The sequence below is a fragment of the Xenopus tropicalis genome, chromosome 2 (assembly GCF_000004195.4).
Source record: "Xenopus tropicalis strain Nigerian chromosome 2, UCB_Xtro_10.0, whole genome shotgun sequence".
Lineage (NCBI taxonomy): Eukaryota > Metazoa > Chordata > Amphibia > Anura > Pipidae > Xenopus > Xenopus tropicalis.
The window spans coordinates 44,321,413-44,339,742 of NC_030678.2; the positions used below are offsets into that span (position 1 = coordinate 44,321,413).

General features: G+C 38.8%; 1 protein-coding gene across 1 annotated transcript in view; it reads right to left on the bottom strand.

Annotated features, from left to right (window-relative positions):
- Window positions 1-15,545, bottom strand: part of smpx (small muscle protein X-linked) — a 43,397-nt gene extending 27,852 nt beyond the window's left edge. The window contains exons 1-2 of the mRNA NM_001078785.1: window positions 15,388-15,545; window positions 1,234-1,294 (exon numbers count right to left, since the gene is read on the bottom strand). Coding sequence (NP_001072253.1) covers window positions 1,234-1,272 — 39 coding nt within the window. The 5' untranslated portion in view covers window positions 1,273-1,294; window positions 15,388-15,545. The remainder of the gene's footprint in view (window positions 1-1,233; window positions 1,295-15,387) is intronic.
- Between the last annotated feature and the right edge of the window lie 2,785 nt (window positions 15,546-18,330).

Consider the following 18,330-nt stretch of genomic DNA (forward strand, 5'->3'; position numbering starts at 1 on the left):
CTCTTCATGAAGTCTGTTTGGTATAATCAGCCAGCACTGCCATAGTATGGCTCATTACCCCACTGCCTTTGGGGCTTAGGAGCTTACTATACAAAGTTGTAATCACTAGTAAAGTGTGTGCTGAAGTATTGGCCACCTTCAGTCCTCTCTGAAGGAGGCTCATAGGTTGCTCAGCTTTGGTGTAGTACTGTATATTATACCATTTTATTATATATTATACAATACTGGGACATTTTCTGCAGTCCAATTCTAAATGATTAAAACCTCAACTAGGCTTGTTTTGTAAGTACTATAGCACAGGGCTGCTGTGCAGCTTCTCATAAATAGTCATATTAGGGTAAATTAATGTGAAAAAATAGTTATAGGTTTGGACAACTATGGCAACCAATCAGCATTTAGTATTTACTGGTTGCCTGTTATTGATCAATATGGGTTTTTGCACCAAGGCACTTTCAAATTATCTCATCAAACGCAATATCCTACAGTTTTCCTATGCTGCCACAATTTACAGGCTATGTATTGTCTCTAAGTAGCTGTCTCTTTCTATTTAGGAATCATTCAATGAGCCAAGATGCAAATTATGTCATAACGCACACCTTGGACAACCAGGAAAATCATCTATTCCAGTAGCGCATTATAGAACAATAGGAGGCCTATGGGAAGTGATAGGGAAGCTTGTTCCCAACTATTCTGTAAGACAACAGTAGCTTATATAGGGTTACAAGTGTAAGTTCAGCCAGTAACACATTCACAGAACACAGAGGGGAAAGAAAAAGGAAAATAGTTCACCTCATTTATATCCACTTCAGCATTTCCCAAAGACAAATGCAAAAGTCAAGCTATAGCAGCCCTTAGAGTTAAATCCCCACATATTTCTGGTGGTTCCAGCCTATAGACCTCCTACTTTTATCCCTTCAAAGCAAAGTTTATATACAGAACACTGTTCTGGGGGTTGTGTACATAATATGCATGAATTATGCCTATGCAGAACAGGGATAAGGGGGTTCTTAAAGATAAACAAGGACAGTGCGTGGTGACTGAATTTTGGACTGTAATCTAGGAGGCGCAGCTTTCAGGCCATGGTGATTTAAAGTAAAGTTAATTTTTAAAGTAAAAATTAAAATTTTTTAAACTTTGCTTATTCTGCGATCATAAATCAGAAAGAATTGGCAACTGTAATAAAGACAGATATTTCTAATCATAACCTTATCTTAACCAGGAAATAACACCTACCTGGATAGATCTGATATTGGATGCCGGCTGTTTAGACATGTTAATCTGCAGGGTATTCTTTCTGCAAACAGAGTTACAACAATTAGAATCAATGTATTTAGTTAATGATCACGATTAAATTTTCAGTTTCAGTTACTCAGTAACTTTAATGCTCCCTACTAATGTATCGCCATGATAGCTCACCTAAGCTTGTGTCTTTACCGATTAAGGGCTCTGGCACACGGGGAGATTAGTCGCCCGCGACAAATCTCCCGTGTCTCGGGCGACTAATCTCCCCAAAATGCCATTCCACCGGCGAAAATGTAAATCGCCGGTGGGATGGCATACGCAGCGGCACGATTTCAGTGAAATCGCGCAAGTTTCCTCTCGAAATCACGCCGCCGTGTATGCCATCCCACCGACATTTTCGCCGGTGGGATGGAATCCGGGGAGATTAGTCGCCCGCGAACAGGGAGTTTTGTCGCGGGTGACTAATCTCCCCGTGTGCCAGAGCCCTAACACTGACCTAGGTCATTTACATACATTAAATGAAGGTCCAATTATAAGATATATTATTGTATGTTAAGGTCTGCCTATAGCTTTATTATACAGTATGCACAGTACATTTTTACATGTAGTGTTGAAGAGGCAATTTGATTACCTTTAATTGCATGATATGAAATATACATTTTTTAAAGTAACCTCTGGTAGGTCAAGTGCAGTGACACTTATTTACTTCAGGTTTGTGAATTCCTTCCTACTTAAACTCTCACCACTTTGCACATCCCAAATATGCAAGGGGTTTGAAAAAGATATTTGTTTGTCAAGTTAACCCAAGATTTGTCACAAAGCAAAATTTTGGTCCCATTGCGACAAATATTATATTCCCCCATTAGTGCTTTTTATTACATATCTCCATAGTGTCCCTGGGCAAAATCCTAGGGGTCTTTGCTGATATTCTGAGATGAAGTGGTGAGAGTTAAATTAGGAAGGAATTTACAAACCTAGGAAAACTGTTAAACAGTAAGCAGCTCACATTAGTCTTACATTATGGTATCATACTTGCCACTTACTGTGGGTTAGTTCAGATTGCAGTAAATGATACTACAGCCAGTCAAAACCTGATTCATGGAATGCTACATTAGAACTTACGGACTTCTTTTGAACAAAGGCAAACTATGGGGGTTAACATAATAAAAGGTGCCAAGTTTTTTGCAGGTCTAATCACTTATAGCATCCAATCAGAAGGTAGCATTTATGGGTCACCTGTTTAAAGAGAAGGAAAGGTAAAAACTAAGTAAGCTTTATCAGAAAGGTCTATGTAAATACAGCCATACAGAACTGCTACTCTGTATCCTCAGTGAATACATAATCCTCTGTGTCGGACCTTCCTTTTCTCATAGTAATCCTTCAGAGCACAGTATGAGTGTGCTCAGTTTGCTCCTCCCTTCTGCTCCCTCCCCATCCCCTCTCTGCTCTCTCCCCATCCCTTCTGCATTCCCCCCTCCCATCTCTGCTGTGTAATCTGAGCTGAAAGCTGTTCTTGCCTGCAAGCTGTTGCCTGCATGTGAAGTCAGACCCAGCTAAAATGGCAGCTGCTATCTTAAACAAACAGAGAGATTCTATGGCTGCTTACTCAGGTATGGTAAAGCATTCTGCAGAATTAATATAGCATATGAGAGAGAGTACCTCAAATGTATGCAGTTCTTTGCAAGGCATAAACGCAAACAGGGTACAGTTATTATAACCACACAATATAAATAGTATAGTGGTAGGAGATTCAATACACAGTATAAAAGCCCCAAAGAGTTTACAGTCTTTGAATTGTATAGATGGGCTACAACACTTTAGCTGCTTTGATCCCTGCTTTTTATTTAAAGGTTTTTTTTAACCTCCACCCCATACTGTGTTATGTGAAAGTATTGCTCGCACTTTGTTATTTTTCTACAAAATAACCAATGCAGCTGCACCTCAGGTTAAGGAAGTCTTCCTTTAATACACAACAGAAAGAATACTTGGAATGTAATAGAGTGTCCTTCTTAAAATTTCCATTTGTATAACTGGGTTTTAAAGCACAGGCAGAGTAGTTGCTGGTCAGATCACAGCTGCAGACAAGTCCTCCCTTATTTGGGTTCTTCAGTGTAACAGAGAGTTTGTGATCGCATTTGCAGAGCCAAGGAAGTGTTTTTAAGTGAGGAGAACCTCTTTATATCTGTATGCAAAATTGCAGAAAGCCTAAGAAGGAAAGTCTCAATCTTGGCAAGTCCCCTTCTGTGATAGGTAGTGATGAATTGCTACTTTGAAGCACAATCATTCAAAACATCTTAGCCTGGAAATATACCCTTAGACTTGTATGTTTGCATAGTACTGTGGGCCTATGCAGCACCATTATACAAGAACTGCAGTAACACGACAACCCTTGCCCAATGGAATTTTCAAATCTGTCCAAAAGATTTTGGCCTGATAGCGACCAGAAAAGCGAGGCAAGGACCACATCAATAAGCCAATGCAGTCCTCGACTCAACAGCAAAATCAAGCCTGCCCAATGAAGATCTGGTCGATTTTGTTAGGGAGGAAAAAACAATTCAAACAAAAGCTCCTATAAGCACTTTAGCAAAAGTATTAATTGAATTCATATTTTGTAAGTAAGGTCACCAGATTGCTGCATAAGAGCATTGCAAGATTTCATAGCAATAGCATAGCGTAGCGTAGCATAGTTTTTTTATTCTATTAAACATGCAATAACCAATTGAGTTTTTTTATTTTTCTTAGCACTAAAATTCCTTCTGAACCTCTGGTAACCTCACTTTCTGCTAAGCTGAGCTTAGCTTCTAAACAGCAGCCAAGAGTACACTGAACATGTGACATGTCACTCGCACTCAAAGGATGGCCTAACAGGTTCAGATGATGGAGACCTGCTGTGGGAAATTTTGAAGGCATTTCTTTTTTAGGGGTTAGTTCTCCTTTAATCATTAATATCAGTTCCCATTCAATTAAGTTTTAGTCTAAGTTCCCTACATTACGACACATGCTTGCTAATTAGTATGTTACTTGGAGTCTGGGAGGAATGCAAAGAACATTTAGCGACCCCACATTACTGCAGTAAAACATACAAAACTCCACACAGTCAGAATAAAACCAGAACTCCAGTGTTGTGAGGTAGCAGCAAACACTGTCCAAATTAGGCTTTAACAGATACTCTAAGCACCTTATGGTAGTTACAGCTATTTAAAAATATGCTAAGCGCCAACTTCTCCTCCTCCTTCTCTCCCTTTGCCAGATCTGTATATGGAGCTCTGTGCCCAACACAAATGTTATCTTCCAGACTCATACTGGCTGCACTTAATTTAGCTATGGGAAAAATAATGTCTGCCTCACAAAGATTTTAACTTTAGGATTCTTTAATGGATACCTAAGCAGTTTATTGGTATGCAGAATTAAATCATTTGAATAAATATGAGGATGAAATTTATTTTTTCATTAATAATCCTGCCATCATTCACCATCATTCTGCCATCATTCACATCCTGCTTAAGTGCTATTTACAGAATATCAGCACTCCATTTAGTAACTCTAATCAGCTACTGCAGGCCTATTCTTCTTGAATTAAAATGGATTGGGAATGCAATGGAAATAACTTTTTTTCTCGGGGCAAGTTTATGCATATGGCAACAATTTCACAAATCCCCAGAAATAATGGCAATAAAAATGCTATAAATGCAAGTCTTTCCTCTGACCATCCTTTACAAGAATGAAATAAGGTTAATAAAAGCTAAATATAGTTTGTGGGGATGTACAGTAAGATGTGCAGCTGTTTTCATCTACTGTTAAGTAACCTGACAGATAATAAGTACAGTCCCAGGAGAACCATTTTTTAGGTTCAGTGCACAAAATACTAGTTTTTCATGGATCCTGATAAATATGTTTAATGTGAATAACTATCTGGCAAGAATTGAGCAAGGTCTTTGTTGGTTTGATGGTGTAGGCTACTGGCAGTGGAACCTTACATTGTGGTTATCTTACTTGACTTTATTATACAGACATAAATGCTGTTCTTAGCTTGGCAAAAGATTTATAACTACTGGACGGAGATTTGAAGAACCGCTGGACCATGGGCCCTGGTACAAAAAAAAGAACTGGCTCCTCCCCAGTCTGGCCCCATGACTGAAGATGTGCCGTGCTCACTGTCATCTTTGGGCCTCGACTGGCGAGCAGTGACTCCGGCAGGGACATGCAGTGACTTAGACGGCCCTACGGGGGTGGGACTAGTAGTAATGCCACTGAGGAGAGGAGCTAAACTACACAGGACCTTTTGTCATATGGTGTTGGATCAACAGAATGCATCCTTCAAGTCAGATGTACTGTAGTTGCATGGGTCAAAATATAATGAGACTGTTATAAACTGCATGAAACTACATGCAATACATGGAAGATTTGTCATTGAGTGCAAAATGCCTGTCAGAAAGGAACTAACTCTGCATGCTGCATCTTCATCTGACAAGATAAATCTTCTTCTGACATAGATATCTGTTGGTGCCTGACAGACTTTTTCTCTCATTAAAATAGATGTAGACTAGGATGTAGATTAGGGTTAATAGATCATTTGAAAATTGAGGGACACATCTAAAGAATGCATGTTGCAGAGTTGCACTAATGGCATTTAAATGTAATTGTGATCAGTGCAGCCTTTCTGGCGGAATTGTTGGAAGTGTGCCTGAATTTTCAAGTTATCCGGTAACCCTAATATAGATGCATGAACAAAAGGAAACATTTGACTGTATATGATCCGATTTGCAATACAGCTGTGGGAATCAGAATTTGTAGGATAGATAGATGATAGATATATAGGTAGATAGATAGATAGATAAATTTGCCAAACTTGCTCATAATAAAATATACAAATTACATACACATTTATCATAAATAACACATTTGTTATAAATACTAAAAACTAAAAGCTCAGCACTTCAATCTACTAAAAGGGGAAGACTTAAACTAAGTAATAGCTGCCAGTGAAAAGGATGTCCTCTGAAAACTCAGTAGTACATTTTGGTGGTCTCAACCTATTACTGAATGGGCTATGATATGAATCTAGTGTTGCATGTAAGGGATGAAAAATATTCTCCAACTTTTGCCTTGCCAACATCACTTCTAAAGTCTCAAATCTTATTCCCAGAACAGAACCTTCTTTCTTTATTAATTTATTAAGTCTATTTGCTGTTCCAGCATATTCATGCTACACCATAAAACACTAGCCACCACTGAATGATAAAACATCAAGGGCATTGTACTACAAACACTAAACAATGTCATTATTCTAAAAAAAAAATGCCCATGTACTTATATTCCTGAAAAGTGTCTACTTCAGCCCCTCTAATAAAAACTTAAATTAATTATCTCAATCAACCTATTTTATTTTTATCCATGTCTGCACACTCACTTGGAGATCTAACTTTGCTATACATAATTAAATATTACTAAATAGCTAAGGGATGGTAGGGGGCTTGCATTTGTTCCATCTGCATTTGGCACTTTCATGAACCACAATGAGTATGATCTGCTGGAAAATACAGGACTTAGATTTTTCCTGCGTTCCCCTATGGTGAACTGATCCACTGCAAGGGAATGTAGGAAGAATGCCTGTGTGCAACACTACAGTTAGGCACCCTTACACAATACTGCATGAAATATGTCTATGAAGATTCTCATTCATCCAGGTCATGATATACAGTATCTAGTAGAATTAAGTCTAAAACAACTGGACTTTTCTGAGTTTTTTCTTGAAACCGTTTCACCACTCATCCAAGTGGCTTCTTCAGTTCAATTGACTGGTAGGGAATTTCCCCTGCTTTTAAATCCTTGAGGGTAGTATAGCCATAGATATCCAATCAAAATGGTTCCATTGAACGTATTTAGTTAGGTGTTGGCTGGAATAGGATCATACCGATCCAGTCACAATGGTTCCATTGAACTTATTCAGTTATGTGTTGGCTGAAACTGACAGGTGTCGGGATCATACCGATCCAGTCACAATGGTTCCATTGAACTTATTCAGTTATGTGTTGGCTGAAACTGACAGGTGTCGGGATCATACAGATCCAGTCACAATAGTACCATGATTCTCATGTACTTTGAAGGATTAACACCTGCATTAATAAGAATTATGGTACCATTGTAAGCAGTCACAGCAACCAGACAGGTGGGGGGGCCACACAGAGGGGGGGCTGCAGGCCACCAGTTGTACAGCCCTGCTGCATATCATTAACCTGGATTTATGAGAATCTTCATAGACATATTGCTACTCATTTTGGGGAGAATACCCTAAAATTGGAATATGAGAGGACGGCCAGAAAACTTTGACAGGGCCGCTTTGACATCCTTACCCCAGTGGTTTCTGAAGGAGTAAGACCTGCATCAATGAGACTGGATCGGTATTATCCTTTCAGCCAACACCTAACTGAATAAGTTCAATGGAACCATTGTGATTGGATGTCTGTGACTGTACTACCCTCAAGGGTTTAATTGCAGGGGAATTCCCTACCAGTCAATTGAACTGAAGAAGTCACGTGGATGAGTGGTGAAATATTTTCAAGAAAAAATTCTACTAGATACTGCATGATATAATTAAACTTTCTTGATTTTGAATAATAACTGACAAAAGCCTTAAACACAAAGGCCTTAAAACTAAACATCACCAAATTAACCTTTCTGAAGCTTGATTACATGGCAATATTGGTAAGCAAAAATTGCCTGGTAATCCCAACATGTTAGATAACAAAGGGATCACTGATGTAGTGCCAGTAAGACTGATTCTCACTAGGGAATTGATTCTGTAATTAAGCTTGGGATGCCCACAGTATATACAAATCTTGACATCAATGATTATGTGCTACCTTTACATTCCTATTGGAGAGCTGTGACCAGGGTCAACATAAGTTATAAATAAAGTTTCCGTTTACTATGCAATGCAAGGTAAAACAAATGGGAGCACTCATAGACACATAATGAAATACCAATTACTCACATATAGACATGCTATGTGTTAAAATCATGTGAAAACTGCCAGTATACATATGACTAATAAATAAAATGATACATGCTACATGCAGTAGGCAATCAAAATTACAGTCTGTCTTTTAAAATGACCTAATTGTCCTCACTGTATTAAGCTTGAGGCTGTGCCACATGCATTTCAGCACTCTTAGCACAAGCTTATAGCAATTGGGTTAAATACTAATCTTGCATAACTGCAGTAGGTTCCTATTTAGTTGAATTCCCACAGTATGTTCAGGAACTTTCCATGTAACATCCATATCAGTATTTAAATTTAAAGATTTCATACATGTCCACGATAAACTACCCCTAAATCATATTTAAAAATACTTGCATAACTCATACGGTGATCCAAATCCCATCACTGAATCACTGGTTTACACAAACATAGTTAGCACACCATCATAGTCAGCCATCAGTCATTTCTGGCAACAAGTCTCATCAGTCATTACTGTTTCTCCACCACACAGAGAGCTTCGTGTCACAGGGCAAAAATTCCCATGTACCCAGCTGCTATTCATTTATAACTCCCTGCAACATGCAAGAAACACTGACATTTAGTAAATTATTTAAAGTTAACCCTATGAGGGAATACGTTACAGTTGTTTACAAACCGGATTCCAAAAAAGTTGGGACACTAAACAAATTGTGAATAAAAACTGAATGCAATGATGTGGAGGTGCCAACTTATAATATTTTATTCAGAATAGAACATAAATCACGGAACAAAAGTTTAAACTGAGAAAATGTAACATTTTAAGGGAAAAATATGTTGATTCAGAATTTAATGGTGTCAACAAATCCCAAAAAAGTTGGGACAAGGCCATTTTCACCACTGTGTGGCATCTCCCCTTCTTCTTACAACATTCAACAGACGTCTGGGGACCGAGGAGACCAGTTTCTCAAGTTTAGGAATAGGAATGCTCTCCCATTCTTGTCTAATAAAGGCCTCTAACTGTTCAATCGTCTTGGGCCTTCTTTTTCGCACCTTCCTCTTTATGATGCGCCAAATGTTCTCTATAGGTAAAAGATCTGGACTGCAGACTGGCCATTTCAGTACCCGGATCCTTCTCCTACGCAGCCATGATGTTGTGATTGATGCAGAATGTGGTCTGGCATTATCTTGTTTGAAAAATGCAGGGTCTTCCCTGAAAGAGATGACGTCTGGATGGGAGCATATGTTGTTCTAGAACCTGAATATATTTTTCTGCATTGATGCTGCCTTTCCAGACATGCAAGCTGCCCATGCCACACGCACTCATGCAACCCCATACCATCAGAGATGCAGGCTTCTGAACTGAGCGTTGATAACAACTTGGGTTGTCCTTGTCCTCTTTGGTCCGGATGACATGGCGTCCCAGATTTCCAAAAAGAACTTCGAATCGTGACTCGTCTGACCACAGAACAGTCTTCCATTTTGCCACACTCCATTTTAAATGATCTCTGGCCCAGTGAAAACGCCTGAGCTTGTGGATCTTGCTTAGAAATGGCTTCTTCTTTGCACTGTAGAGTTTCAGCTGGCAACGGCGGATGGCACGGTGGATTGTGTTCACTGACAATGGTTTCTGGAAGTATTCCTGAGCCCATTCTGTTATTTCCTTTACAGTAGCATTCCTGTTTGTGGTGCAGTGTTGTTTAAGGGCCCGGAGATCACGGGCATCCAGTATGGTTTTACGGCCTTGACCCTTACGCACAGAGATTGTTCCAGATTCTCTGAATCTTCGGATGATATTATGCACAGTTGATGATGATAGATGCAAAATCTTTGCAATTTTTCACTGGGTAACACCTTTCTGATATTGCTCCACTATCTTTCTGCGCAACATTGTGGGAATTAGTGATCCTCTACCCATCTTGGCTTCTGAGAGACACTGCAACTCTGAGAAGCTCTTTTTATACCCAATCATGTTGCCAATTGACCTAATTAGTGTTATTTGGTCTTCCAGCTCTTCGTTATGCTCAAATTTACTTTTTCCAGCCTCTTATTGCTACTTGTCCCAACTTTTTTGGGATTTGTTGACACCGTGAAATTCTGAATCAACATATTTTTCCCTTAAAATGGTACATTTTCTCAGTTTAAACTTTTGTTCCGTGATTTATGTTCTATTCTGAATAAAATATTAGAAGTTGGCACCTCCACATCATTGCGTTCAGTTTTTATTCACAATTTGTTTAGTGTCCCAACTTTTTTGGAATCCGGTTTGTATTTGCACAGTATATTTAAACACAGGTTTTTATTTTAAATAAAAATTGTGTGTTCTGGCCTAACTAACCACGTGGTACACTGCCATTCCCATGCTAAGCACTATTCTAAACCATGAATTATCAAGATAGAAAGTGATTAAATAACAACATTGTATGTAGTGTACTTATCCAATTAAGTTTATTTTTTCTCCTACCAGTAACTCTACTAGTAGTTTTCTAAGGACAGTGGCAGACGGGGAGATAAGTCGCCACGCGACAAATCTTTGTTACTGCGGGCGACTAATGTAAATCTCAAGGCAACTTCGGGAAATTGCAGTGACGCGTATGCCATCCCACTGGCAATGTAATTACAGATACAAGTCAATTCTTCAATGAGATACTACTGCTCAATCATATATGTCAATGTTACCTTGTGGTATAACTTGCTTACCGATCTTACATTATAATCAAAGCTTTGTTTGAAGCTAAAGAAAAACATTTGCTACTTTCAGCTACGATGCCATTGCCAAAGAACATGGAGCCAGGAATAGACAGAGAAGGCAGTATTCTTTTCAGGATCCTCTTGCATTAAAAGGGCCATTGGCCCTTCAGACTTGGTGAAAAGGCTGATCAAGTAAAGTTGCTTTAAAATTCCAGTCCTTAGGTTGCTTGACTACAGCTCCCAAGCTCCTAGTAGCTTTTTACTCTTAATTATATGCTGCAGTGTGCTAGGAGTATTACTTGGGTGGGGCAACACTGTTAGGAAAGGTTTAGGATTATGCTAATATAAGAAAATACAAACTGACATTAACACCTGTAAAATATATATGTATATATATTAAAAGTACCTATTAAATAAATATTTACTAATTTATCGTATTATCAGTATTCACTTTATGCTAACCACCTAGGTGTTGCTATAATTCTACACCTAAAAAAATGGAAGCCAAGTCACTAATGCAGAGTTCAAGGTAATCAATATATTAAGAAACATAGCCGTACATGAAGAATAATTGGATTTGTCTTATGTACTGTATGCAAGTGTGACAAATCCCTTTCAGTGAATAAAATAACAGTATCCATTTAATCTCCCACAAAAATATCTAAATTATTTTTTCTGTGCAAATGGGTTTAAAGTTACCAAACCTTCTAGCTACTTATACTGAGAAGTTTCCCAAAGACAAATTGAATAGCCATAGAATATCTCAGCTATACCCTACTGAGAAGTATTCGCTGCCTGAGAGGCCAGTGAAACCACTTCCTTTTTGTCTATCCACACACAAGCAACACACCCAACTGCTCCTGACAGATTTGTTTGTTTCTATAATCTATGGGTAAACAAAAACCAAATGAGAGATTACAGTGTTTACAGGATTGCTTAAACCTTGGAAAACATTCTACAATAGATTTACAATACTTGTATTAATGGGCCATTTACTTGCATTATGCAAAAAAGGATGCAATTGACCTTTTTTGTTCTTTACACAATGTGGTCTGCTCTAGAACAGCTGTTTTAGAGCAGAGGCATGTGGCTAGCCCCTAGAACATAGAGACAGCCAGTGGCATAATTATCATGCCAAGAAATCTTGGAGAGGCCTCTCGCAAAGTAGGAAACCCTACCCAGCCCCTTTTGCTTGCATCCCCTGCCTGTTTGCTTTTGAATCCCCACTCTCCACCCCCTATCCTACCTAAGGGTGGGGGGACAGGGATTTATATGCAGCAATAGAGGAAGCAGACCTCACAGTCCAGGATCCCCTGTCCCCCAGGACCCCCATGACTGTGGGGTCTGCCTCTGTTACACACTGGCACTGACTGTGTTAAGGTGCCCATACACGTTAAGATTCGCTCGCTTGGCGAGATCACCAAGCGAGCGGATCTTCACCCAATATCCCCACCTACAGGTGGACGATATCGGGGAGCGTGCAGGCTAATTCGATCGTTTGGCCCTGGCAAACGACAGCATTCTATCCAAGAAGGGTGGGTGAAAGGAGGCATGTAGGCATCACCCCCCAAACCTTCAACCTGTATCCTAACTTTTATATGCATTTACACCAGCAGGGAAAACAGCTCTAGTGACATAGACCTACAAGGCTGATTTATCATCTCTCTGGATTTCTTTAACATTCATTAAAAAATACAGATTAAAATGTAATGATTTTAAAGAGCATTTATGAATCATTAATACCCATGGGATAATTTTAACAAATTGGGGCGATTCACTAAAGGTCGATAAAACTAGCGCTATTTAAAAAAATTTTTATCGCATCTTATTTTTTGCGACTTAACGCTAAATTCACTAAAAGGACAGGCGTCATAATTAAGATGGATGTTCTTTGCGTCATTTAACTCGCGATGAGCGGTTTTCTTGAGTTATTTCCAGCCGCATGCGTTATTTCTCGCTGTGCGCGATATGCTGTGCGCGTTCTATGTTAGCGCACAATTTTACACACGTAACCATTACTTTTGGAAAACTACTGTTCTGAAAATGACCATTTCCCCGAAAACCGGAGGATGCATCACTCTAGGGCCAACACAGACTTGAAAAAAATCCCACTGCAAAGTCCATATTGTGTTGCCAAAAGCTCACAAACCACAATTTTCTTTAAGTACCACCTACCCCAAGTAGGTGTTAATATTCACACAGACTAATGCGATTTTTAGCGCGTTTAACGCTTCATATGTGTTTGTAAATCATGCGTTAGTATTATTTCTATTCGCTAATTAACACAATGCGAGGTAAATAACGCATTGCGATAGTGCGTTTTTTTGCGCATGCAATATGTGTCTTAACGCATGCGAAATGACTTTGATGAATCAGGACTTAATTATCGCATGCTTTTTAACGCAAAAAAAGCATGCAATAAGCTTAATCGACCTTTAGTGAATTGGCCCAATTGATTATTAGTTTGTGGGCTTTCACAATTTGGCAGCATGTTTGCACTCAGCATTGCAGCTATGCTCTAACACAGGGATCCCCAAGCTTTCTTACTATTGAGTCAAATGTAAAAAGACTTGGAGAGCAACACAAGCATCATAAAAGTTCATGGAGGTGCTAAATAAGGGCTAAGATTGGCTATTAGGCAGCCTCTATGCACACTATCAGCTTACAGGGGGCTTTATTTGGGAGTAAATCTTGTTTTTATTCAACCAAAACTTGCCACCAAGTCAGGAATTCAAAAATAACTCCTTGGTTTGGGGGCAGTGAGAGCAACATCCAAGGGGTTGGTGAGCAACATGTTGCCCCCGAGCCACTTGTTGGGGATCACTGCTCTAACACCTCATAGCCAGAATGGAGTTCAACTGCTCAAAGCAGTCGTACACATTAGTATCAACTGACACACTGATCGAAGGAGTAAATGCTTTAATAAATGCAAATGAGATCAAATGTGGCTGTCAGGAAGGTGTAAACTCAGAATATTTTTTTTAAGAACAGAAAATTACCTGAATACTCTATCACCATGGAGAAGAATAAAACTATATGGAACGATAGTAGTGGTGCAGATTTATATTCCCTGCTTTCTGGGAAGATAGATTACAATTTGTTCAGTACTTGACCTTTACTAAAGCAGGGGTTCCTTCCTACAGTCTTTTCAGCTCAAAGATTCTAAAAAGTTGTAGAAAACCAGCTGGAGTGCCACGAGATGGGCATAACTAGGCAATGCAACTAACATGAAGAAACTAATTTTCAGGAGCACTGTAATTTTCTGTCTTTCATAATGGGAAATATAAGAACAAAGCACTTCTACAATGACTCAGCTAATTTGTTTAGAATGTTTTTATAGAACTTTTCTTCTAAATAAGGTTTCTTCCTTCGTTTCCATGTTTACACTCCCCTAAGTACTATCATTAATTAATTCGCAACATTGTGTTTCCCTAAACATGGAAATAATAGACTACAATGTTTTTAAATCTTTTTTTCTCTTGCTTAATTTCTTTAATGTTTTATCTAATCTTTTCATGGCACTTTAAAGTGCAGAGAATGTGACGCAGTGACATGACAGTTCTAAAATTAACTTTTGACTTTCACGGTTATATTATAAAGAGGGAAGGGCTTATGACACATACATAATATTCAATAAGTCAGTTTCCTAACAATATAATGACCATCTACTGTATTTAAAACTGCAGTTATGAGACTTTGTAATAACAATGGAAAATAATGACAACAGTGGCTTATAGTATCTGTAAGGCTTTATATAGCAGCAGACGGCAGTAGAACAAAGTGAGTTTTACATAAACTGTTCTATTTTATTTCTACTACTATTATTATTATTGTTTTGCTTTCTCTCCTAAGGTTTTTATCTCCTGAAAATACACAGGAATCAAACAAAATAGAATATCAGAAAGCAGTGGAACAAGTTTGCTTTGCAAAAATGTGTTCTCTTTTATTATTGTTATTCCATTGCTTTCTCTCTTTAGAGTTTTATCTCCTGTGAATATCTGAGAATCGAGCAATATAAAACAGCAAAGGTGCAGTTGAACAAATTAAAATTTGCATAAACTGTTCTGTGTTAAAGTCAAATGTGTATTATGGAAGAGAAGACCCTCTTACTTTTGTAGGGCAGATATTGCCAGTGCTCCCTAGTTTGGTTGATGCCCATTGATGGAGAAAATGTTGATAAAACCACAAAATCATATTATATTTTTGAAGAATTGCCAGATTTTTCAAAACCTAACCTGTGACCTTTTATATTAGGGCTATCATTCATATTGTGAGAGGTATAGTTAAACCACAATGGAGGGTCACAGGTTGGCAATGCCTAAATCATGGACTGTATGTTAAATTCTTACTGTAATGCCTGGCTACCACACATTTATCTCTGACCCTTATAATCAGAGTGGAATATTATAATACATATCAGTACATACAGGAAGTAAATAAATAAAACAGTTTTAAGTATTCACAATACTTCACAATCCCTATATGTTTCTGCTTACCTTTGCCTTTCTTCTTAGGAGAACAGCCAAGCCAAAAACAACCCTTGATAAAAGATCAAGACCTCTAGTATCCCACTTCTTCCTTTTAAGTGTTCGGTAGGGATCTTTGCCAGGGATCCTTTTAGCTGCGCTGAGACACAGTTCTGGAGAGCTTTGTTTTCTGTGTTATACTCTGAGCTGCCTCAGGGCTTGAAGATAAACCCAGTTTGGTAGTGTAAGTGTAAAAGGCATTCCTTTCATAGCTCGGAGTTGTTCTTCCTAAATATAGAGCTCCTAACACTTGGTACAATCCCCTACCATTAGATTAAACAGGTGTAGAAAAAAAGAGTCTTGTTTCAGCACACACCTCGCAGGGCAGGCACCGGCAACAGTAATAACACAGCACAGGTTGTTGCCAGTAGTTGCTCCGTCACCTGCTCAGCTAACAGTGGTTTAGGTTTCCAGGCAAACAAATCGACAGCACATATAATACATGTTTAGCAAGCTGCTGCTCAGAGGCAATAGTCAGGTTATGCACCTGCCAACATGCAGGGTAAGGCTAAAGCCCCAAACGGGTATTTTGGGACTGATATTCACTGGCACAGATTTGTAGATACAGACACAAAAAAAGAAAAGGTTTGCAGCTAAATTTCTCCCTCTTACACTGTGTGATTGGTCCCCATGAGATTAAATTTGCTTTCATTAAAAAAAACTGTTGCGCTTTTTGTCGCAAAGAAAAAGTCCAATGGATATTGGGGCTTTTCCATTTTTACTTAGGAGCATTGCTGTTGTTCTCAGGGACTGGAAAGTCATCCCTACATTAAGGGGCTGATTTACTAAGACACGATTTCGAATCCGAATTGGAAAAATTCCGATTGGAAACGAACATTTTGCGACTTTTTCGTATTTTTTGCGATTTTTTTGGCGTCTTTACGATTTTTGCGTAAAAACGCGAGTTTTTCGTAGCCATTACGAAAGTTGCGCAAAGTCGCGATTTTTTCGTAGCGTTAACACTTGCGCGCAAAGTCGCGCCTTTTTCGTAGCATTAAAACTTAAAAGGTGCGTCGTTTCGCGCAAGTTTTAATGCTACGAAAATATCGCGACTTTGTGCAAAAATCGTAAAGATGCCGAAAAACTCGCGTTTTTACGCAAAAATCGTAAAGACGCCGAAAAAAATCGCAAAATTACCGATCATTACGAAAAAAACGCAATCGGACGCATTCGGCCCGTTCGTGGGTTAGTAAATGTGCCCCATAGTGTTTGTTAGTATGGTAGAAAGCTGTCATTGAGCCACAGAGGTTAAACCTACTTAAGCTTTTGCTAAAATGTATCTTTTAGATCGTAAGCTCTTTTGGTCAGGGCCCTCTTTAAATCTTGTATTGGTTACTAATTGTTATTTTACATAAATCAGTGTATACACCTATCTATTGTACAATGCTGCAGAAAATGTTTTAAAAATATGTGTAATAATACTGTTTTTTGGATTCCAAACCTTATAAACCCTATAATTTATACACCTATCTTTAGTTGTCTTTATTTATATGCATCATGGCATTGATTGATGTATGTGTAGATTATCTAGGTGTTAATTATTAGTCCCTTCAGTCTTCTCTGACCTTGAAGACTGATGGGCCACGGGGAGATAAGTCGCCCAGGGTTAAATCTCTGCTACCATGGGTAACTAATGTCCCTAAAGAGCCTTCCCACTGGCAACAAAGTTGTAATATTATGTGGTGCACACTAGATGTCGCTATAACATGATAATGCTTGATGCATTAAAGAATGTAACTTGTTGGTGAGGGGAGGTTCAGTAGCCATCTTAAAATGTGCAGCCTGAGAGTAATACAGCAAAAAAAAAAAAAAAAAAAATAACATTCAAGTGATATATAAACCAGGAAGCATGATTCCTGTTGCAGATACACTAAGCAGTTTGCCCCTTCCAGAAAAAAGTACTACAGAAGAGATATTTGAAACACAAGTTATGTCAAGCCTTCCCATTTCAGACCGCAAAATGAAACAGCTCAAAAGTGCAACTGCAGAGGACCCGCAACTAGCAGCAGTGAGAAAAGTCATATTAAATGGATGGCCAAGGTCAAAACATGCCTGTCCTCCAGCAGCAGCAGAGTTTTGGAATTTTCATGAAGAACTGGTTCTTATGGACAACATCATCTGCAAAGGTGACAGGTTGGTAGTACCAAAATCCATGAGAACAGAATTGATTAAAAAAATACATCAAGGACACATGGGAGCTGAAAAATGTAAAAACAGAGCACGGGACATATTCTACTGGCCAGGTATGAATGCCCAAATAGATAAAATTGCACTCACATGCCCACTTTGTATACAATATCGTGCAGCAAATCGCAAAGAACCAATGATTCCACATAGTGTACCATCAAGACCATGGCAAAAAGTGGCTTCAGATCTGTTTGTGTTAGACAATGTAAACTACATTCTTGTGGTGGACTATTACAGTCGATTCTTTGAACTAGAATGTTTGAAAAACACTTCTTCTTCTAATGTCATAGAAAAACTATAAGCAATATTTGCCAGACATGGAATTCCAGATGAATTTGTGTCAGATAATGGCCCTCAGTTTGCATCAGCAGAGTTTGCACGGTTCACTAAAGCCTTTGACTTTCAGCACACAACTTCTAGTCCAAACTATCCACAATCAAATGGACAGATTGAAAAAACAGTTCAAACTGTTAAGCATCTGCTCTCAAAGGCAAAACAAAGTGGTGGGGATCCCTACATCGCCATACTGGAATACAGAAACACACCAATAGATGGAATTGGGTCACCAGTTCAACTGCTCATGAGCCGCCGTCTGCGCTCCACACTACCCATGACACACAACCAATTACTACCACAGATTATACCATCAGCTCTGGTGAGAACAAGACTGCAGAATAAACAACAAAGACAATCCAGATACTACAACAGAGGTACCAGGCCATTATC